We start from the raw sequence: 25,002 nt of genomic DNA, 5'->3' as shown, positions 1-25,002 counted from the left end.
CGTTTCTTATTATTTATTACCAAATTGTGGTAGGTAAGGTACTTACGAAAGAACGAAGACAGCAAGCGAGCGTGAGCATCTTAGGCAGCAGTGGGCGACATACGGCTAAAAATTATGATGATGATACTGTAATTTAAACAGGAAAATAAATAGTAAGTAAATAAAAAGTGTAGGTATATAATATAGGTAAATAGTAAATACTTATAGCTACTAATTTATTCAACTACATACATACTTTACGAGTACCTAGTAAAGTTTATATTTATTACTTTACTTACATCGTTTTGTTCTTACGGAAATAATCATTTTTAATATTAAGTAATGAATACAACTACAAAACCTACAACAAAGAGAATAGAGCGTTTCTCTTTGCCTACAAGTAGGTCCACAACTAAGTACACAAAATTGTGTGTAGAATAAAATAAAGAGTTTAAAAAATTGCGCCATCTAACAACTACACAGCGAAGTTTTACAAATGGTACCACGGTGCGCTTCTATACTCCGCAATCAGGCGTTCAAGCAAAGCAAGTAGTATTTCAATGCGACAAAAGATGGCGCTAATCTCAAGCGTGGAGGCGACATCTAATAAAAGTAAGGGGAACTACAACAAACCAAAGTTGATCCGTCTCATGTTCCTGACTGTAAGTTTAACGAAAAGACGCTAGATGGTGCTGTTTTCAAAAATGTATATTTTATAATCATCCAGATAGATGGCGGTAGCAACACAAAACGAACTAAAAACTTAACCGACTATGGAAAGGGCAATGGCTTTAGGAGTCTGATGGGCTACCGCGAAAACCGAAATTCCCAAATTGCGGGGATCTTTCTCTTTTACTCCAATGAAGGCGTAATTAGAGAGACAGAGACAGATGCCGGCAATTTGCGAATTTCGATTTTCGCTATATAGTCCTGGGGTTGTACCAGTTGTACTATGTTTGTTTGTGTCGTGTGTTCCACCGAAACGATTGAGCCAATTTCGATGAATGAGATATCCATGGCTCGCTTTTATGACGAGATGAGATGACAAACCTACACCTTTTAACGTTCCTACTTTGAAAGAGGAGATTGTTTTGCTGTAAGAAACTGCAATGACGGATCTGTGAACGGCATGAGTTTGCCGCGCGTTTAGTTTATGTTCTTCAAAAAACTTTGGCACTGTCTAGGGAACTCAATAGATGGCAGCACGGTACACATATTGCTTGTTAAGTTTTATTTTGTATTCGTATTACTTACTTATAGTTTTTATTCGTGAATGTATAATTTGTGTTTTGGTGATTATTTATAATATTAAAGGTTTGCTAATAAATAAATAAGGTTTAATTTTAAAACAGGAACTTTTACGTACTAAGGAATAATAATAAAAAACTGTCATCCTCTGATCTTGCCTACCACTGCCGGTAAAATTCACACCAAAAAATCAATATTGAATATTTTATAGATAGGTAAGTACCTAACTATAACTAACTACTAACTACCTGTTTAGTAGTGAGGTGCGATTAGTCTCTAGTTAAATTATAATTAAGTAGGTACAGTTAGCCACATATCGAATCGTCTTGACTCTTGTCTTGTAACTGTCGCGTGTCGAAGTGTCCACGCGCCGAACATTCCAATGGCACGCAATAGCCGTTGACACGTGTGACACGTGTCATCTTGGGGCCACGAAACTGGAGTTTTTTTGGCTTTCAGTTTAACAAGGGTTCGATTTACCTGACTATGACAAACTGCCGTATTCGAACTTCAAGATATTCACAAGAGACGACACGTACTAGATCCATTCTAGATACGTTAATATAGTTTAGATTTCAACTAGTTCTCTTTTGCAGCGCAATTCGGGCAACCAATGTCACTTTTACGATAGATCGTGTTAGATAGGTATCTATTAGATGTGAATTAGATCTCTAAGTAATATCTTGTGGAAATCGTTCAAGAGTATCTCCAGAATCGCGCAAATGTCAAATTTGACAGGTTAGATCTTAAACATATCGTTATCGTATCTTGGCTATGTCTAAAAGATATCTTATAGATGTCTATTACAAAATCCGAATCGGGCCCAAAGTCTATAAGTATCGTTGGGCGGACAGAGTGGAGTCGGCTAAAGCTGGCGTGATACCGCCCAGTACGGTTACCATCAGTTTGTCACTGACATAAACGCCGTCGAAAACGTAATTTACTTTCTATACATCCCGTTTGCACTAATATGAGTGCGAGCGAGATGTATCGAAAGTAAATTACGTTCTCGACGGCGTTTATGTCAGTGACAAACTGATGGTAACCGTACTGGACCGAGCAAAGTGGCGTGTTGGAGGCCAAGACTCATTTTGGGTCTTCGCGGCAGCCAAGTAAGTAAGTGTGATAAAGTCTACTAAACGGGATATAATTGTAATTATCTACTGTATTTCTATATAATACTCGTATTTATGTATGTGTCGTTCCTTCCACCGTGAAGATAACAGTGAGTCAATCAATATTTTAAGGACCTCATGTCATAGGCTAATTTTTGGACCAACTTCCAAAAAGGAGGGGGAGGGATTTATATAAGAAAAAATGCCTAGGTAGTGGGAATAAAGTTTCCCGAACATTGCTCTTCCATGCTCTATAAACATACCCATGAGTTAAAATAATTCTGCCTGACGTTGACAATGTGGATTTCCGGGCGATAATATATTATTTTTTAATTATATTTCTTCGTGCCCGCCGAAGCTATCTAATTGCTATCTTATGCAACCCAGCTGTCCTAGTATTTGAACAGCAGTGGACCTCCAACATTTAACTGCGAGAACATACACTACCTATACCTCTACCTATACCTATACCTCTGTTGTTTTCACAATGAACATAGGACGTTCATTCTCAAAATATATGTCTGCAGTCTAATTGCCGCAACCTATACAAATGTATGAAAAGAGTAGTGGCAATAGGCTACATTCCTACTAGTCAAATCAGCTTCTTTTTTAGAACTGTCAAAACGATTTGCTAATATGGAATTTATATGAAAACGAATGTAGTGACGTCACGGTAAACTCACCTACTTTAATATTTCAATCCGATTTATTAAATACAAATTGTGTTTAAAAATAGCTGCTGTCTATGTGCTTTATTTCGTGCACGGTTTGAAATAATTTATTTTAAGTACAGGAAACATCCCTATTATAGGCATATATATTCTCATAGAATGACCCAGGAATCTTAAACGAAAAAGCGCACTATTTTTTTCATGCCTCAGACACAGAATAAATAATAGTACTAGGTACAGAAGATTCACTCTCTAACAAAACACGTCTGTTACGATCAGCACAGATATGGCCGCTAGGTGGCGACAGCGCCTCGCGCGGCTTATGGCTAGCCACCAGGCCACCACCTGTAGCAAAGCGACGAAATCGCGGAGTGAGCCACGCCTGCCTCAGATAACATCCAAAATGGCACCCTCGTATTCTATGGCCACACACAAGAAATTATGAGCGAGTGGGTAGCTATCTGAGGTATTTCAATTAGATCACACATCCCCCAATCAAAGGCATTCCCGCGGAGGTATTCTTTCGATCTTGAACCGTTTCGCCGCCAATGCCAATTACTGGGTAATGAATTAAATCAGGAACCAGTAGGTAGCTGCAGAATTGAGGATGATACTTACTGATCTGATAATCACACACAAGTCACACGATTTCGTCGTCAAAAAACCGCTCTCATACAATCAAGTTACGTTCTCATTTTAAAACGAGATGCTTAAATTGCATGGCATGAAATAGAAATAGAATTTCTATTTCTTAATGACTTAACATGTCGAATTAATGCCGCCGGCTGACTATACGTACAGTCGGCCAAAAATGTGGTCTACCACCCTGCGATTGAGGTTCGTTTGAACGTCATGAGACAACAAGGTCGATTTCCCCTAAACTCCGTTAGAAAAGTCAACCTTAGCGATCGTTAGATCTCGCAGAAACTTTTGTCAAAACTGGTAGACCACTTTCTTGGCCCACTGTACCTATTTACTTACATGTGTTTTTTATGGCTTTCCATAGAATAATGAAAGATAGGTCGCTATAATACGAGTATAAGTATTCCTCAGACTAAGCGTCCTTCAAGTATGGAGTGGCTTGGAATGAGCAGACCACTTACAGTTACGAAATAACCCTCTTTATAACAAGAGAAACGCTTTTTACTTGGTTTTCTTTCATAATGAAGATACTTTTACTCGGTCTACATTTTTCTTTATAAGAAATTCTACGTAACGTAGGTACAATAGATAAGTACATGAAAATAAAAGTACCTAAGAATATAGGTACCTATTCTTCGTAAACCATTTAAATTTAATCAAAACATATTACATAGCAATGATTTATAACTCAAGATACCTGGTTATAGGCGTTCCAAAATTGAAGCGCTTACCTTGTGACAAATTGGACAAGTTGCCTTTAGTCGCGGCTGGACAAGCGAGAAATGTGCACGTGCTAACGAGCAGAGATGCGATTTATTTGAAATACTTCTATTTAAAATGCAAAATACCTATTTTGTATTTTGCATTTAAATGCCTTTTAGTAAAAAACATTTTGTATTTTATTTGAAATACTTTTCGAGATGTATTTTGCATTTTTAATATTCATTTCAAAATGCAAAATACTTTGCGATTAAGTTTAGCCAACATTACCAGTCAAACAAAATGAAATGAACGAATGACACTTGTATTGCCGAATTTGACCGATAGAGGCGCCTGCTAGCCATGCGCGCCCTTTTTAGGGTTCCGTACCCAAAGGGTAAAAACGGGACCCTATTACTAAGACTCCGCTGTCCGTCCGTCCGTCCGTCCGTCTGTCACCAGGCTGTATCTCACGAATCGTGATAGCTAGACAGTTGAAATTTTCACAGATGATGTATTTCTGTTGCCGCTATAACAACAAATACTAAAAATAGAATAAAATAAAGATTTAAGTGGGGCTCCCATACAACAAACGTGATTATTGACCGAAGTTAAGCAACGTCGGGCGGGGACAGTACTTGGATGGGTGACCGTTTTTTTGCTTGTTTTGCTCTATTTTTTGTTGATGGTGCGGAACCCTCCGTGCGCGAGTTCGACTCGCACTTGGCCGGTTTTTTTGGTCAGAGTGCGCGCCTGCGCCTTATAGCCGTTTAGACTCGCGACTCGGCTCGCGGCGCGTCTCGTGGCTCGCCGCGACACACTCGGCTTCGGCTTGTCAATTGGTTATAAACCTTATGCCGTGCCGTTAGTGTTTAAATTATATTAGCTCGACGAGCTTGCGAGCCACGAGACGAGCCGCGAGCCCACCGCTTACACTCGCGTCTCGTGGCGCGGCTCGCGGCTCGTCTCGTGGCTCGCGCGAGAGTCTAAACCGGTTATAATGTCATGCATAAGGTGCCATGTTATTAGACGTTTTTGTTCGGCTCGGCATTGTGTCTCTATTTCTCATGATAAATACCTAAAATAAATAAAAATATCCGAGATTTGGTCAAAAGATATTTTATTTAGAAAAAGTATTTTGAAAATACCTATTTTGCATTTAGCATTTGAAATACAAAACGCAAAACTATTTGGTATTTTGCATTTGAAATAGTAAATCTGAAAAGTATTTTGCATTTTGTATTTAAATGCTTTTTTAAAACCATTTTGTACATCTCTGCTAACGAGCTCCCGCACACCGAAAGAGAAAGATACGACCTTATGTTTAACAACGAGTGTGACAAAGATGGATGGAATGAGAAAATTAATCAAAAATAACAGATTTTTTCGTAGGCACAGAAATAAATATGGAAGTGTTTTTTGTGTTTCTCAAGTATGAGTACTTATAACAGTTATAACCTATCTATGGTTATACATATAATATCATTGTTACATAGTTATTACATTTGAAAGTAAGATATATGAAAGTAATTTTAGGCACGAGTTTATTTCTGCGTTTTAAAAATACGGTAAATACTAAATAATCGCACACATTAACCAATTTAACAATAAGTATTTTGTAAAACACACTTTTCTGTAAAACGAATATAAATCGACTCAAGTTTAAATAGGTCGCATACCATGACCAACCTGTTCCAAGAGAACAGCTAGCCACCAAAAATTAAAAACCAAACGTTCCAATTTTGAAATGCCGTGCGCGCATTGCCATAGAATCGAAAATAACAATCAAACGTCGCGAATGAAGGAAAATTTGTTGTGAAGTGTCGTGTTTTTTGTTAAAAAGTTGAATATTGCAAAAATAAATGATGTTTTCTGATGACGAAATAAAAGAAATGCCGGGTGGTAGTTTCATGAGGCCTGGCGATGAAATAATAAGGTGCGATGTTCGATTATTTCTGTAATAAATGAGAAATGAATCGCAACCACATTGATATTTATCGAAGCTTATAATGCTTGCGTGTCTTCATTGTTTTAAATTTTATTTTATTGACGAATGTCTACTTATTTTTGGGCTGTGTTGTGTTTTTTTTGCAGTATACGCAAAGTGTGTTTAAGCGACAAATATGGTAAAGGCGATTCGAGTTACAATAAGGAGCCGTTAATTTCAAATTCAGATGGAAATGAAGTAAGTAATCAAAAGCAATAATTATATTATAGTTATCGTGTCAAACTATTTTAAAATTTGTGGTGTATACATATGGTGAAACGAAACGCGAATTAAAAACCTAGTATCTAAATAACACGTGTTTGTCCGGGTGAGCTGAAATATTTAGAAAAGTTTCCATCAAATAATAATATTCAATTACAAATCGTTTTTAAATATTACCTATATGACTTAATTATATCGACGATATTGGACTGAATGAAGACCTTATGGTGATGCCACTGGGCACCAAAGGGTTATTTTACTTACTTATTTATTATCTCTCTATACAGGTTTTTAGTATGCGAACAATTTTAGCAAAGAGTTTTATTTGATTTTTAACCCTTTTAGGGTTCCGTACCCCGTGTATGTGCTATAGACTTAAAATGTAGGTTCGTAAGCTTCATAACTTCATATTAGGACTCTTTTAAGCCTGTGTATGATAACGGCCTGGCCACGACATTGCGCGACTGGCTTCGGCTAAGGCGAAAACCATAAGTGGGAACGAAAGGTCCAATCGCTCTGTCTCGCACCAACCTATGGTTGTAACCTTAGCCGAAGCCAGTATCGTTAATCATTAATCATCTTTTTGCATTTTTTCGAGAGCGACTTTCCTTCTCTATATAGCACAACTGAGTGAAACGACAATTTTTGACCAACACATAGGTAAAGCCTAACCAGTAATAGTTATATGATAATCGTCAAGAGGGCGCTGTTATTCTCATGTAGGGTGACAGTTCAGTATAATATGAAATAATTAGTTCCAGTGAAATTCCGCAACATGGCGTGATCATAATAATTATATTCCTGGTCAGGCTTTACCTATGAAAGGTTAAGCTTTCAAAACATGTTTTAATTTATTCTACCTCTAAATAATATTATTCCAGCTAGAAGTATCTCGCTCTCTTTTCCGCGATGGCTTCTTCCCGGACACGCTCGAACACTCCCAAGCCCGCTTCGCCTGGACGGAAGAAGACGGCAATATCGCGTCGCTCGTGTCTGAACCTGGCTTCGGTACCGGGCAAACCTTTGGCAAGGACCTGGATGCTGCGCTTCACAATGAGGTATTTTTGACTAACCCCCGATCTTACTATAAGCTGGCCAGACATGCTTTGCGAAATTTCTACAAGGGAAAATTTCAGAACCTTGTCATATTTTTTAGATTGAAACTTTCCGTTTCCAAAATAAATAAAATCCTCGATTTCTTCCAGAACTTTCCGACTTTTGGGAAGTTTTCCGCTACTTGCACATCTGTAACCCTTAAAGATAATTAGTCTTACCTTTTTCTTCGAGGTTATAGCATGACCAAATCCCAGCGTTGTAAAAGGTTGATTGGTCAAACATCGGACTTCTTGGGAAGTTGGGACAGCGTCTCGGTAGTTATATCTATCTCACTCTTGCATCATGACAGACATTGGCGTCAAACATATAACACCCCTCTTTTTGCGTCGACGGTTAAAAGAGCGTTTTTTTTATTTTTTGCCATTTTTATTTATTGTGATTTAATGCCACTTTTGTGTTATTTCTACTCAGAATCACGAGCTCTTTCGATCCTAATAAGGTAAAAAATGTCCCATTGTTGTTTTCTATTGTGTTACCATTTCCCCATATACTCTGTATGGTGGTAACAAAAAGGAAACTTTAAAAAATGTGTGGAAATTTTAGGACACTTTTTTTTCTCTTATAAGGATGAAAAGGGCTCGCGATCCTGACTAGAAATAACACAAGTGGCAAAAAAATTCACAATAGGTATATAAAAATGGCAAAAAAATATAAAAAAAACGCACAAAAACGACACTTTTTTGATTTCTTAAGAATACAACGCACGTGTTTTATTACAGCAAGAAGCCGACACCTCGAGCTCGGTGTTCCCCCGCCGCAGTTACCTCCCGAAGACCACCACCGACTCCCACCTAGTTTCCTCCACTTCTGCAGGTAACCATCATCATTATACCAACACCATCCTAATACATAATTATTCTACAATGTATAACTATTTATTAAAAAAAAAACATTCTCTTCGCTATTTGCCAAAAAAACATTAAAATATATTTTTTTTATACAGGAATATACAGGTAATATTTACGCCTCCAGGAACAGAAAGTTGAATTCTCATAATGTTGAATTATCGAAATGTTGGATTCTCAAAAAGTTGAATCTCAAAATGTTGAATTCTTAAAATGTTGAATTCTCAAAAGGCTGAATTCTCAAAATGCTAAATCTCTAAATTTTGAATTCTCAACTTAACTAGACGGAGCCCCGCTTCGCGGGGCTCCTATTTCTAGGCGGTTTGCCCTTCGGGCACCTGAAGCTACCTAACAAACCTAAGCTACCTACGCTTTTTTCCCCAAAGTATAATGTTTTCACGGATATCAGACTAAATCAATAGGTAGGTTAGGTTCGTTAGGTAGCTTCAGATGCCCGAAGGGCAAACCGCCTAGAAATAGGAGCCCCGCGCATCTAGTTAAGTTCAGGAGGAAATGTTTCTTGGAAAACCTTGCGGGAAAGTATTGTAAGGGTAAAAACACCAGAGCACCATTTTAAACAATATTTATTAGGGAATCACAATAATAATCAGAGTTTTGGACTTAGGTAATACGCGACGCCGATCACGCGCAAAAACCGATCTCTAGATGACAGACGTCATAGTGTTGCTCTATCCCCGGTTCTCGTAGTGATGTCAAGACCGCTGTTTGACGATGCCGCCTTTTAGCTCGGCCATCGCCTGACCCGACCAGCGCCCCGCAGGTCACTGTCATCAGTGCAGCCACTGAAGTCTGCCACAGCCAACGCAGTCGCAGCAAGCTGGGTCTTCACCAGGTGGATGTAGCCTCCACCAGTTCAATATTCTGCGAATTGAACAAGCACCTTTTACGCTCAGCCGATATACAAGCCTTGGTCCTTTTGAGTAATTCGACTCGAGTTCCGTTGAAACGGTCTATTTCGTTATTGTCAACTTACACTAAGATATTTAGTTCTATTTCAGTCGAATTGGAGTAAGGGCTTAAGCCGACTGAACCAAATGTAAGAAAGCATGACCAGGCTAGGTACCAAATAATCCGTGGTATGAGAGGTGTTAGGATATGCAAGTCTGCTCAGCACTTGCTTGAAATACACAAAAGGCTTAATTCACGTGCATATGACACCAAGAGGATATAAATACCAATTAATTAATTATGCAAAATAATAAAATATTGCGATGAGCGTGACATCTAGCGGCAGGTAGATAAACCATCCCCTTTTTTTGTAACACCATCTAACATAAATTATTTTCTTGTGAATAACGTCATATAACTTTGAAGGATTTATTAGATTTTGATAAATTTCTAGCATGTATACCCATGCAGCTAACCCAAACCTTCCATTGAGCGGTGCGTTCATACTGACCGCTTAACGTAACAATGACTATTTGTGTCGTTTTAAAAGCAAAGACTTGGAACAAACTCACAATTGGCTTCTCCGTTGTAGGATGTAAGACTCCCTCGCATGCACGCACAAAAATGCGTACAACTCGTGAGAGGCTAACATGGGACACGTCTCATGCATGTGCGGAGCTGCCTAGGCTAGGACACCACTGCCCTTGTAGGCGCAACGACCGTAGAAGTCGGCCCTTCACGATAAGGTTGTCACGGAGCCCGGTGCACGCACTCGCTCCAACTGGGTATTTCGAACAGGCACTCCCTCCAACTCTACTGGATCCGGTACTTCGCCAGCGATCCCTAGAAGGTATAAGTGCAAGCAACCCTTTCAAGGTAACCTTGAGATCATCAGTCTTAAGATCATTAAAGTATCCTTTTGTAAACAAGGTCTCAAGCCAACCTCTCAAGGTCAACAACAAATAGTACGATACGATATAGATAAAACATTCATCGGTAGTAGAAATAATGGTCCTCTTAAGGATAATATCATATCACATGCAATGGTCCGCCTCTTAAAGCCTGCACTGCAGATACCAGGAACAAACTAGCCTGTTAAAGATAGTCTTGTATCACATGCAATGGTCCGCCTCTTAAGGCCTGCACTGCAGATATACCAGTAACAAAATTAGCCTATTAAGGATAATCTAAGCTCACATGCAACGGTCCGCCTTTTAAGGCCTGCATTGCAGCAAATACCAGTAACAACCATCCTCTTAAGGATAGTCTTATATCACATGCAATGGTCCACCTCTTAAGGCCTACACTGCAAATACCAGTAACAACCATCCTCTTAAGGAAAGTCTTATATCACATGCAATGGTCCGCCTCTTAAGGCCTACACTGCAAACACCAGTAACAACCATCCTCTTAAGGAAAGTCTTATATCACATGCAATGGTCCGCCTCTTAAGGCCTACACTGCAAATACCAGTAACAACCGTCCTCTGAAGGATAGTCTTATATCACATGCAATGGTCCGCCTCTTAAGGCCTACACTGCAAATACCTGTAACAACCATCCTCTGAAGGATAGTCTTATATCACATGCAATGGTCCGCTTCTTAAAGCCTACACTGCAAATATCAGCAACAACCACCCTCTCAAGGATAGTGACAAGCAACAGGCCGCTCCTTAAAGCCTCTGTTGCAATTACCGGCGCCAGGAAGTAGCCTATTAAGGATAGCATCCCTTGCCAAGACTAAAGTAACAGCCCTTCTTAAAGAGCACATAATAATTAAAGCTCTATAGCAGACATTGAAGAGAGTAAGTAATATAAATAAAATAATCACTCAGTTCTCAATCCGAGTGTCTAATAAAATTAATCAAGCACAATGTGTTTATTTTAGTCGCCAAACCTGTTAACAAAACACATAAGTATGACAACAGTAACCCAGTTCTAAATCTGGGATAAAACAAAATCACAACTCGATTCCAAACTCGAGAGTAAGTAATATAAATAAAATAATCACTCAGTTCTCAATCCGAGTGTCTAATAAAATTAATCAAGCACAATGTGTTTATTTTAGTCGGCAAACCCGTTAACAAAACACATAAGTATGACAACAGTAACCCAGTTCTAAATCTGGGATAAAACAAAATCACAACTCGATTCCAAACTCGAGAGTAAGTAATATAAATAAAATAATCACTCAGTTCTCAATCCGAGTGTCTAATAAAATTAATCAAGCACAACGTGTTTATTTTAGTCGCCAAACCTGTTAACAAAACACATAAGTATGACAACAGTAACCCAGTTCTAAATCTGGGATAAACAAAATCACATTATGTTATGTATCTGAAAGCACATAGATTACAAAAATAACACAACATATAAGTGAGGCAGTGAATATTTACCACTATGGCCCCGGAGCACTGTTAGGTGTTGGATCGACAGACTTCTTACCTGAGTTAACGTTTACCTGAGTTACTCTATAATCCCAAGGATTTATTTCATTCATACCAATATCAAAATTCAATTGTACCTAATGGTATCTGTCAGCTTATGTCTTGTGATCTTCTGCTGTGAATATTGTAATACATACATGCCAGCAGCTTTATTACACTGTCAATGTTTTATTTTTGACAGTCATGATCATTGATGTACATAAACTGAAATAGGTATCTGAAATCAAACACAAAACACACAAAACACACGGCAAAGGTACGATACGCCAGCCAATAGCCGGCACAGGTTAGTTTTGTAGGCTATTCTTGTAGGTATGATTTTGACACCAATCTTGGACTTTGTATATTTAAGTCCCTAACTGATGAGTGGTGTTGGTGCATTTACTCATTACAATCAGATTAACGATCAGAACAATGAAACAAGGAAGGACTACGCGCGGTAAATTTCGTAATGTCAATTTCGACAAATTATATCGTAGTAGGCGGGAATCCACTATCGCACTTCTGAAGCTGTAAGGGTAAAAACACCAGAGCACCATTTTAAACAATATTTATTAGGGAATCACAATAATAATCAGAGTTTTGGACTTAGGTAATACGCGACGCCGATCACGCGCAAAAACCGATCTCTAGATGACAGACGTCATAGTGTTGCTCTATCCCCGGTTCTCGTAGTGATGTCAAGACCGCTGTTTGACGATGCCGCCTTTTAGTATACATTTTGAGAATTCAACTTTTTAATATTTCAACATTAAGTATAAGAATTCAACATTTTTCGAAACTAAAAAATCTACATTCTCGGAAAGTCAACATTTCAGGATTTCCACATTTTAGGAATTCTACTTTCTGTTCCTGGACGTATTTACGTCGCTTCCTAAAAAACATAGCAAGCTGAAATAAGCCTTTTTCCAAATGAAATGGATTGCATCCTGTAGGCGTATTTTAATCTCGCAAATGGACTGCCTCCATGTTTTATGGGTCGCCCTTTATTTTATACATCCAGTCTATTTTAAACAGCTTGTAGGTATATTTCTCTGTTACAAGGTTAGGTATAACCTTTTTGCTTTAGCGTACTTTGATCATTAATTTCTCTTAACGTACATTTGTTGGATTATTGAACAAACGACAGAAGTTCTTACATTCAACTTGGAACACACCTGTTATAGTTCGTTTTTTTAGCATTAGAATGAACTTGCAAGAAGTTAAGCGATGAAAAACACTTTTTAAAAATCAAAAACTATTACTTATGAAAGCAGAAGAATATAAATGATCGTATTAGATTCATAATTGTTACATATTTGCCGTAATTTATTTTTAAAATGTGTTTTTCAATTAAAAGACACATCAAGATTGTTTACCTTATTTCTAATGCTAAAAACTACAGTAAGTGCTTGCGCCCGTTCATTACGAAGTCTTTTTATTTTTTGATAGTTTTTTCGCGATAACTTTAGTAAAATTTCCTTGATACTTAATCGTTCTGAGAAAACAGAAAGATTTATGTTGTATGTACCTACTTAAATATTTTTTTTAATGTTTCAGCAGTGTCTAATGAGCGTCGAGGCACCCAAGGCCCCTACAAGGTGGACAAAACGGATCCACGCTCGAGGTTCCACTACGTCAAGTATGTCAAGAGACACGGACGGACCGTCAAACTTTGGGAGTGCGGCATTTGTAAGTTCAAGCTCTTCTAAATCTTAGAATAATGAACTTTACACAGCTACCAAGACTGAAAACTACGGAAAGCTCTTATTTATTGAACAACGAAGCAGACATTCACGTGTTGGACAGGCAATACTAAAGATTTTTATTATTGTATGTATGTTAGTTTGTATGGGCCTTAGTTGCCTGATAATAAATAATATTCAATTTAATTTAATTTTAATTTAATTGAAAGGGAAGTACATGATCACATGTCGATATTCTCTAAGGGCTTAACATTTGGTTCACCTTGACAAGTAGGTATGTCCCCTGTAAAACCGTCGTAGTGTTCTAGATATAGAATAGATTACACTATTATAACGAACACTTATATAGGTATTCATTTGTTCCCAGGCAGCAGAGAGTTCCAGCACCAATACACGTTAATGCGCCACCTGCCCACGCACACAGATGAAAGGAACTTCCACTGCGACACCTGTGGAAAAAGCTTCCGGCAGCTCTCCACCTTGAGCCAGCACCGCGCCATCCACTCCGCCGACCGCCCTTACGACTGCGAGGTAACATATCCCACTTCTGCTTGAAGGTGTAGTACACATGTCAACTACAAACAGGAACTTCCACTGTGACACCTGTGGAAAAAGCTTCCGGCAGCTCTCAACCTTGAGCCAGCATCGCGCCATCCACTCCGCCGACCGCCCTTACGACTGCGAGGTAACATATCCTACTTCTGCTTGAAGGTGTCAACAGATGTCAACTACAAAAAGGAACTTCCACTGTGACACGTAAGCTTCCAGCAGACCAGCTTGACCCAGCAACAGCATACAACCTCACCATACATTCCGTTCCAAATGCTTCCTTATGGCTGTGAGGCACTTGTGAAACGCCGCGACTTATTTTCAAGTTTATTGTAGGCGATTAAATTGATTAAGGCCCATTTTAGATAAAATAGTTTCCGACAAATTGACACCTTCAGTAACACAGCATCAGATCCTCGACTAGCGGCATAACGGCTGCGTGGTATCAGACCTGTCTTGACTCACAAAAATAAAAAAAATACCTAAATGAAGACAAATTACCAAAGTCGCCACCATTTCAGGAGAAACGAGGGCTAAAACTATAGCTAGCTACATCGATATTAAACTTTCGTGAGACATATTTTAAACTTTTTAGACGGCAACGGTTTCACTCACTTGAATATCTCACTTGGCTTCACTCGAGCCTGAGGAAGGACCCCCGAAGGGCCTGAAAAGTTTCGCCAATAGCGACTAAAAATTCAAGTGAGTGAAACCGTTGCCGTCTAAATAGCTAGCTACATGTTCATTATTATAACCGCAACCACTGTGACACTGTTAGGAACTGAACAGTTTAACAGAACGTTTTAAAGACTTCAAAACCACATCAACTTTTATTTATGAGACAATACGTGTAGGCACCAATTTGACTTCGCTCATTATCAGTGGCGTTCAGAACTACCCCTTTGCGGCCAATTTGCACCAAAGGGGTTGTAATTGTCCCCCCGGTCCCAAGGGAGTAACCACGTCAATTACATGTTTCTTTTGTGATAATAGATTTCGGGGTGTATTTATTGCATTCTTGTATTTCCATGCCAGTGACGGATGCTTCCGCATCAAAAGTTTGTCAGCAACGGGGTAAACCGATGTCAACTGCAAAGCAAAGTTCAAAAGTGATCGTTTGTTTTGGATAAAATATATAGAATAGAGGTTTGTTCTATAAACCATATACAGAGCACAGTTAAAAACTAGAAACTGATAATTTTAGGCACACAGAATGAAGGTATTGACTATTGACTGTAGTATAGTAATGTGTGTTATGTATGAAGAAAGGGTTAGAATGTCCATAAAATTGCTATGAGATGTTAACATAAATTGTTTGATGATACTGACAAAACTACGTCTGTCTCTTTTATATCAAGCGATACCTAATAATATTTTTGCCGTAATAACTAAGATTGATAATAATGATAGGTCAGGAATTTGCATAAATGCCTATAGATTTCAGAATAAGTTCTCTGAATATGGCGTCTTTTCAACTAGAAGTTCTGGGCCTTGAACCCTAATCATGAACTAAGTTACTTTAACTACGTGTACCTACGTCATTTTAACATTAACAAAGAGTACTCCAATCTAGGCCTTCATAGATAATGCTCAACCAAAACTCTTGTGTACTTTCCCGAAAATCTTCGTCCAGTTATTTATAGAGTAGCTCCTGACCTTTAAATCCTTTGATGTCATTAGATACTCTTAGCAAGTTAAGTTATCCTTTAGAAATTCCATTTGTCCAGGTGTGTAACAAAACGTTCAACCGCGTGTCCACCCTGATCTCGCACCGGAAGACCCACTCGGACGTGAAACCCTACAAGTGCCACCTGTGCCCTAAAGGATTCCACCAGAAAGGTTACCTCTCCTCATCCCTAACCCTATTGTCTCCTGCAGGATATAAGTTACTTTCTGCAGACACAGTGCATTAGTAAGAGTGGTATTCCACGTGTTCAATTTCTTTGTCCAATGTGTGTTTTGTCTCACATTTTGTTTGAGAGAGAGAGTGAGAAGCCATGAGATTGGACAAACATAGTGGACAGCTGGAATACCACCCTAAGGTACGAGTATAGTATTCATCATGTCATTTCTTGCGCGATAACCGATACACCTGCAGGTGTCCAGTTTCTAAGAATCCTCAAAAATTATGAAACAGTACTTGTTTTATAACATTTTGGGTTATGACATTGATCCCATAATACCTTTTTCCCGAATCCAGATCATTTCCTTATTTACCTTTGTTTTATTCTCTTTTGGATTTTAGCACGATTAATGTTTTATGACTTTTATGTTGTTTTTTCCAGGCAATCTCCGAAACCACTTGTTCACTCATACCAACGAGCGCCCTTACCGTTGCAACATTTGTTTTAAGGGGTTCAATCAGCAATCTAACCTCGTGTGCCATAAAAATAAGGTGAAATAATTGTATTTGTATGTTATACTGTACATGACTATTAGGTAACCATTTATCGGAACGGGGATCTGCAGTGAAAGAACTCTAATGTAAATTGTTTTAATTCAGTATAGGTACTAGGTGTTAGGACACTTAGTTAGCTCTACTGCCCACACCTATTCCTGGGATTAGTTTCCAAGCGGACCCCAGGCTCCAATGAGCCGTGGCAAAATGCCGGGAAAATGCGAGGAAGATGATGACTTAGTTAGCTACTACGACGCTAATACGTTTCGGCTGAACGGGATAAAACGAATATGCTGCATAAAAAACACGTAACAACATTCATGGTATTCATGATACCATCAGCATCACTATCCTAGGCTTAATCTGTCAGCTGCCACGGCTCATATATGAGCCAGAACGCGTATGGTGACGTCATATCGTGGGATTTGACAGGTTAATGACATATTCGACTGCTGTACGGATATGATGGTCGTTCTTGTCTACGTGACAGCGTGATAAAACGGTGTCCGTCACTTTCTTTCCCACGGTGTTAAACAGTGACAGTTATTTTATCACGTGGATAAAGATGGATAAAGCTATCCGTAATAGGCTGGCTGGACACATCTTTTTTCGACTATAAAATTTTCCTGCTTTCACCAGGCTCATTGTGAAGACGCTAATGGAACTGTCCTCCGCGGCCGCACCAACACACCTCGTGCCGCCAGCACTGTCTCTGAAAGTCAGCCTGATTCCACCAGGTATGCCATATTTATAAATAAGTACATTATTTTTTATCTTATAGCATAGAGAAAAAATACATATATTGCTCCCTCCATACATCAGTTTTAGTACCAAAAAGACTATTAGCATCTAGCATCGAGTAGCGGAACTATCAGTACTGCTACTTGACAATAGATGTAGCACCGACCGGAAAGTCTTCTGCTGTTGAGATAAGACTTTCCGGCCGGTGCTACATCTATTGTCAAGTAGCAGTACTGAGAGTTCCGCTACTCGATGCTAGATGTAGACACTGAAATTAATAGTCTAACTGATGTATGGAGTGAGCACTCTTGTCTTACTATATTTCTCTATGCTTATAGTTTATAGTACTCCACTGCTCATATATTTTAAAAATCGGCTCCAAATCGCCATCTCTCTTTTCATCAAATCATTATTTATCTGTCACCTGCATCGTCTGCCAATTTAGTAGGTAGTTTTGGTGAACCCATGTCTAAACCCATTACAAAAAATTAACTATTAATTTTTGACTATTGCTTATAAAAAATGTAACTAATAATTTTTCATGTGAACGACACACTATATTAACCTATTTCCAGAACCTCAGTCGACCAATGCGAAGTATCCTCCTCCGTAGGCCCCTACATGGGCACCTCCATAGAAATCCTATCCTCCTCCTCATGGACCCCAAAATCCTCCCCCTCCCTAGAGTCCAGCGATTGGAGCACCGACCTGCCCTGGAGTACCATGTGCAATGGAGTCATAGTGGACCCCATTAAGACGTACCACATGGGGGTAGCTCTGGCCACCAGGCAGACGCCATTTGCTTTGTTGAAGCCGGATAACAGTACGCCTGTTCTCGTGAAAGTGATTGATACTAAGATTCCTGGAGGGAAGCAAGTAAGTTTTTTACACTATTTAATAATAATAAAATAAATAAAACGTTTATTCAGAGATCTTTCTTATAACTAATTACATATATTCTTCTGCCAAACCACAGAGTGGTTTGTTGGCAGACGAGGCTCCTTTATGTATTTGCAAGCTAGGTAGTTGATAGGTAACTTAAACTTAGGTATCTACTTAACCCTTTACCTCATGCGCAGCCCTATATAGCAACTATTAAAGTTCATTTTTAAACAAATACTTTTTATTTATGACATGAAGTAAGGGATTTGATTGGACATGTCACTTTTTTATTGGTCAAATGAAAGGTATTGTTAAAAGTGTTTCTATTCTATCTTTATTCGTTTTAGATGCTGGTTCCTGCCACCGCAGATGACTTGAGGATCGGAGGAAAGATAGTAGTGAACAATTCTGAAAATACACGGTCTCAGGTAAAATGGCCATCCTATTAAACTATCACAAATCGTCATACTCATCAAATACTGGTCTTCTCAAATAGTAGTTTATGCAACAGTGATATAATAAGGGTTCTTAAAATTCAAGGGTCGAAGTTACAAAACGAGACGTAGTCGAGTTTTGTAAAAAAAGACCCGAGAATTTTAAGAACCAATTATGAGCTGTTGCATACATTACTTTTTCTATGACAGCTGCAGCAAAAAAAAAAAAAAAAAATTATTATTAAAAAAAAGAGATTATTAAAAAAAAGAGTTATTATTAAAAAAAAAGAGTTGTTATTTAAAAAAAATTGAGTTATTATTTAAAATAAAAAAGAGTTATTATTTAAAAAAAAAAAGAGTTATTATTGTAAATGAAAACATACCTCTTTCAATCAAGATGATCGGAACTTGTATCTTTAAAAAAAATAAAGCAGTTGTATTATACTCATAAGATGACTGCTAGCAGTCATCTTATGAGCCTATAGACAAAGCATTCAAATGACATTGCTTTAGATATCACTGTCAGTCATTTAATTGACACATTTGAGTGCTGGAGTAGAAAAATAAATTAAGAAATTTGAACACTCGAGCTAAGACATCTGGGCTTATTAAACTGATACGAGTATTGCGTAAGACTCGAAAGGCCCACTTGCACCATCCCACTAACCCTGGGTTAAGTAGTTAAACCGTTAACTCAGTGTCAAATTGTACTGATAACCATGGTAACTCAATTTTTAACCGTTTAAGCCCGGGTTAGTGATTGGTGCAAGTGGCCCTAAGAGTAATAGCCCCTCCACTAGACCACCATGAGTCCATACCCCGCAACGGAGCTAGCAAAACCGTAGCATATGACAGTTTTGTGTCAGGGTTGGCGATTATGATGAAACATTTTGCTTTAACTTTATTGTATGTAAGATTAATAAAATTGATCGAGAACCTTGTTGACCCTCTTCCGATATAACCCGGTTCAATTTACTGTCAAATAATATAAATTAACAGGTCAATGTCAATATTAGATGCGTCTCAATGTATCTGTTATTTTGTTTATAAAATCACGTTTTTTTTTCGCATTTATTTCAAATATTAACATGGAATTTTTATTGCTTGATAATATTGGTGTGTTTGAAAACAAAGAAAATATATTTTTTGTACTTTAGTTTATGCGTAGTAGTGATAACCCTGACGTACAACTGCTACAGATTTGCTAGCTCGGTTGCGAGGTATGACCATGACACGTGACCACATTTCTTCTTTTCTTACGCCGTTATAGTTCCTCCACCATATGGCTAAATTTTTTTGTCAAACTTGACTTTTTATTTTAGAAGTTTTTGACTTGTTTTCTTTTAGGATCACGGCTCATCCGACATGAAGAGTGCAGTTCAAATCCGTGTGCCAGTAGTAGCCACCGTGGTGCCACAAATGAAAGCAGGACAATTACATCTGGCTGTTCAAGAACCACACCATGCATACCACACTGCACTCTCCGCTGATGGTAAGTGTTGTACCGTGTGCCAATGGTAGCCAAGTAGTCACTGTGGTGATGTGGTCTTACGGATCCAAACTACAGCTACAATTAGTCGTTCAAGAACTACACCATGCATACCACACCGCACTCTCCGCTGATGGTAAGTGTTGTACCGTGTGCCAATGGTAGCCAAGTAGCCACTGTTGTCTTACAGATCAAACTGCAGCTATAATTTAATTAGTCGTTCAAGAACTACACCATGCATACCACACCGCACTCTCCGCTGATGGTAAGTGTTGTACCGTGTGCCAATGGTAGCCAAGTAGCCACTGTTGTCTTACAGATCAAACTGCAGCTATAATTTAATTAGTCGTTCAAGAACTACACCATGCATACCACACCGCACTCTCCGCTGATGGTAAGTGTTGTACCGTGTGCCAATGGTAGCCAAGTGGCCACTGTTGTCTTACAGATCAAACTGCAGCTATAATTTAATTAGTCGTTCAAGAACTACACCATGCATACCACACCGCACTCTCCGCTGATGGTAAGTGTTGTACCGTGTGCCAATGGTAGCCAAGTAGCCACTGTTGTCTTACAGATCAAACTACAGCTATAATTTAATTAGTCGTTCAAGAACTACACCATGCATACCACACAGCACTCTCCGCTGATGGTAAGTGTTGTACCGTGTGCCAATGGTAGCCAAGTAGCCACTGTTGTCTTACAAATCAAACTACAGCTATAATTTAATTAGTCGTTCAAGAACTACACCATGCATACCACACCGCACTCTCCGCTGATGGTAAGTGTTGTACCGTGTGCCAATGGTAGCCAAGTAGCCACTGTTGTCTTACAGATCAAACTAATTGTACAATTAGTTGTTCAAGAACTACACCATGCGTAACCACATGCTGATGCATTTATGCTGATGGTGAGTGATGCAGAATATGCAGATCCGTGTGCCAATGGTGGCCACAGAGTAAAATAGTACCATGCACATATAAAAGTAGGCGGGCAGCTACATATGGGTAGCCGTTCAAGAACCTCGCTATGCCGTTGGAATACTATCTACACATGTTTCATTTTATAGCAATCTTGTTTCCTTGAAAAACATACGAAGGGATTGTCAGTCGAATTTACTTTATTTTTGTAACAAGTGTTACGATAACTAAACTAAATATGGGGCATTATCTATGAAAAGGGACCTTATTGTCGATGGCGCTTAGGCCGCACAGCGTCGCGCGGCATTGTATTTATATCGGAGCATCGTTAATAATGGCGTAAGCGCCACCGACAATAAGGTCCCTTTTCATAGATAACGTCACATATGTTCTTAATCCGCAGTAGGGGATGTACCAGAGAAGGCTTGCACCATCAAGCAGGAGATTCCACCGTCTCCGCCACGTCTACTGCCACGAATGGAGTCCCGCATGGAACCGCGCATGGCAGCATGCCTGCCGTCGCATATGCCAGCTTTGGAGCGACATATTACGCGTAGCTTCGACGACGTGGTCAAACCTGGTAAATCAAAATACATAACAAATAGTTATTACTAACAATTTACCGTAGCGTAATAAATAAATGACTTTGATTTACGTAATCAAAACAGGTACAGTCAGCAGCAGAAGTTGCTAAGCGGGAGAAGTGTTCAAAATCATCTTAACGCGATTTTACTGTTAAGAGAATAAGAGCGTGTCAAGGTAATTTTGAACACCTCACCCGCTTATCAACTTCTGCTGCTGACTGTACACGCAAGACTATAATATTGAACTCAAGTGTAAAAAAAAATTGAGGATGCTCGATTGCTCAGCAATGATCCTACCTACCTAGAATAAAACACGTTTTTAACCTTTTGGACGCCAATGACCGAAATATTCGCACCGTAGGTTCAACGCCAAAGACCGATTAATCGGTCACAGACCACAGAGCAACATAGACCACGTGCATATGCATAAAGTTCAATTTCAGTTTTGATAGCTTTTGTGTTTGACACGGCGTCGAAAAGGTTAATGGTTCATCGAATTAATCATCTCACAATCCAGATGCTCGAGCGATATTGTCATTTTGACAGGCATCCACAGGCCCGCTGCCAAATACAGTGTAATCAATTTGACAACTCCCACAGGGACCAGCATCTCATCTTGCTCGCTACCGCCACCAGCGCCATCTCCGCCACTCGATCTCATCACTGATCTGTTTGAGCCCATGGAGTGTATCCCACTAGGTAAGGAATCACATGAACAACTTAGGCCCACTTGCACCATTCCCCTAACCCGGGGTTAACCGGTTAAACCTGGAGTTACCATTGTTACCAATACAATTTGACACTGGGTTAACGGTTTAACCGCTTAAGATCGGGTTAGTGGGATGGTGCAAGTGTGCCTTAGAGTCTGATGATGGAGAAGACTGGAAGTAAGGAATGGTGAGCGCTAATGGACTAAGGTTAAGGCGGCTTTTAAACTGGAGGGGGTTCGAACCAAAGAGTTTCTTCGAATCGTAGCTTCGGGATTTACTTAGCAGTTGCTCTTAGATGAAGGCAGACATCGAGAGGAAAGGTTTATTTTCCTCTAATTTGGAGAGTGCCATCTACTTAATAGCCAGAGTCGAGAGTCATTCTCGGATAGACATGGATGCCACCACCAGTAAAGCGCCAAAATCAGGGTAGTCGATATTGGGGTAGTTTGCGTTTAAAATAACAAGGAGAACTTCTACATGAACTACTTGGACTTTGGAGTCTGATGATGGAAAAGACTGGAAGGAAGGAATGGTGAGCGCTAATGGACTTGGAATGGCTTTCAAACTGGAGGGGGTTCGAACACTTCGAACCAAAGAGTTTCTTGGAATCGTAACTTTGGGATTTACTTAGCAGTTGCTCTTCGATAAAGGCAGACATCGAAAGGAAAGGTTTATTTTCCTCTAATTTGGAGAGTGCCATCTACAGGGACTTACTTAAAAGCCAAAGAGAGTCAATTCTCGGATAGGCTAGGATGCCACCACCAGTAAAGCGCCAAGATCAGGATGGGTTTGCGTTTAAAATAACAAGAAACGACGAACTTCTATATGAACTGCTAAAAGTCTGGTGATGGAGTAATAATTATTCGTTCGGTTGGTACACATGACGTCCTTCAGCTAATTTGATGATACTAATTAATTTTGTATGACGCAGGTCCCCAGATAACAGCAGTGGACAACATAGACCAGCCGCCGCACTCCGATGACTCCGACATATTTATAGGAGAGTTTGAGGTAAGTAACCGCCTTTGTGTATATGTCGGGGGCCGGTCGTAAGATCAGGCAGATATTGAAATTCCTAGGAATATCGTGAAACGTCAAAATCTTTATCCCGTCCCCTGAGTCGACGGAGCCCCTCTACGCGGGGCACCTTTTTCTGCTTTGCCCTTCGAGCATCTGGACCAACCTAAAGAATCTATTCTACCCACTGACAATCCAACCTCTAGACTGAGCTTAGGCCAATTCTTTCTTGAAACCGATGCTGCCAAAAATACGGGGGTGCGGGGACGAGGTGAGCGAATCCCGTGCCGTGATTGGTCCGTTCAAAGACACGGACCAATCACGGCACGGGATTGACTCAAAGATGGAGTAACGCTACCGTATGTGTGGCAGAGGGGGTAGCGCGACTATGCTATGTCTAGAGGTTGGATTGTCTGTGATTCTACCTATCTATTGGTTTAATGTGACTACTTCAAAACATTCTACAGGAACATTACGATCTGCCTGATCTTACGATCGGCCGCCGACATATAGGTATATGTATGTTTAGTATATTGAGGAACGAGATATGGTTTTGGTTGTTATCGCGTCAAACCAAATAGAAACACTATACAACGTTACGGAGGGTTTTTATATATGATGGGTTTACAATGTTAATACCGCCGTGTTCCACAAATAGCTTTTCTTCACACTTCTGAATACAAAATACATTTTTGAACCTTTCTTTCGAGAACAGATGTACCAACAAACGTTTCTTGCTATTTCAGTCAGTCTCGGTACAAAAGGGCGTTTTCTAAAATAAATATTAAAAACCCGATTCTCACGGATCCTGGTGTTTTTGGGTTCTTTCAACTCAGAATCACTAGCATATTCAATCCTGATGATAAAAAAAATGTCCCAAAAATTTGTATGAAAATTGTACATTCCACTACGTCACGTCCATACAAGTGAAAATTTTTCTCATAATAATTAAAACGTGACGTAATGGAATGGACATTTTGGGACATCTTTTTTTAACGGAAGGGTGGAGAGTGCTGTCGATTCTGAGTAGAATGAGCCCAAGAAAGTCCAGATTTGAAAGAATCAGGTTTTCGATAGAGTATTTATTTTAGAAAAAGCCCAAAAAGTACTGAGTTTGACTGAAGTATCATGACAAATACGAAGGTTTCCGAGAAAATACGATGGAAAAAAATATGCGTTACATCTGTAGCTTTAAATCTGTAACATAAACAACAACATAAACATAAATGAAGGTTTTCTTTTTCAGGAAAGCATCCCCCTGTCCGATTCCGACTGAAAATACTTATTTTATTTTTTTGTTTTACAGTGGAAAATGAAGTTTTGATTTAGGTGTAGTGTTAAGCGAAACCAAGTTTAGTTGTTTGTTGTAGCTCTAGGCGTTTTGTTTAAAATATATTCGAAAATGTTTTAAATATGAAAACAAATTGTTTAATTTAAAATACACCAATAATTAAGATACTTTTCACATGGAAAGGTCTCGGAAATTTCTCAAATGAGGAACTTCTTGACATGAAAACTTACTTTAATTCTTGTGAAGATTCCTGTAATTTTCCGAGAAATATTTCCAACTTCAAAACTAACTAGCATCTGTAGGTTTAACCACTGAAAACCTGATTTTTCAATTGTCAAAGAAATCTTGATAAGTTATCTAATTCAATTTAATGTTGCAATTTTTAACGTAACAGATAAGTCAGATAACAGTTAATAAACTCTG

At 39.0% G+C, this 25,002-nt stretch overlaps 1 protein-coding gene across 3 annotated transcripts; it reads left to right on the top strand.

Annotated features, from left to right (window-relative positions):
* Positions 1–6,126: 6,126 nt before the first annotated feature.
* On the top strand, positions 6,127–24,712 carry LOC134654612 (uncharacterized). 3 transcript variants are annotated; one of them, XM_063510074.1, is made up of 16 exons: positions 6,127–6,290; positions 6,449–6,539; positions 7,445–7,621; positions 8,399–8,492; positions 13,419–13,554; positions 13,936–14,095; positions 15,841–15,952; positions 16,399–16,508; positions 17,151–17,248; positions 17,828–18,128; positions 18,482–18,562; positions 19,916–20,060; positions 21,381–21,557; positions 22,162–22,260; positions 23,203–23,282; positions 24,535–24,712. In XM_063510074.1, the coding sequence occupies exons 1-16, from the start codon at positions 6,217–6,219 to the stop codon at positions 24,562–24,564; spliced, it is 1,965 nt and encodes a 654-aa protein (XP_063366144.1). In that variant the 5' UTR covers positions 6,127–6,216; the 3' UTR covers positions 24,565–24,712. The 3 variants fall into 3 exon arrangements, with proteins under 3 accessions (XP_063366144.1, XP_063366145.1, XP_063366143.1); XM_063510075.1 differs by having other exon boundaries at positions 6,128–6,290; positions 13,422–13,550; positions 13,932–14,095; XM_063510073.1 differs by having other exon boundaries at positions 6,128–6,290; positions 13,419–13,550; positions 13,932–14,095.
* Positions 24,713–25,002: the final 290 nt, after the last annotated feature.

Source organism: Cydia amplana, chromosome 15 (assembly GCF_948474715.1).
Source record: "Cydia amplana chromosome 15, ilCydAmpl1.1, whole genome shotgun sequence".
In the NCBI taxonomy this organism is placed as follows: domain Eukaryota; kingdom Metazoa; phylum Arthropoda; class Insecta; order Lepidoptera; family Tortricidae; genus Cydia; species Cydia amplana.
The sequence above is the reverse complement of the archived record's forward strand: the minus strand, read 5'-3'. Positions and strand labels throughout refer to the sequence as shown.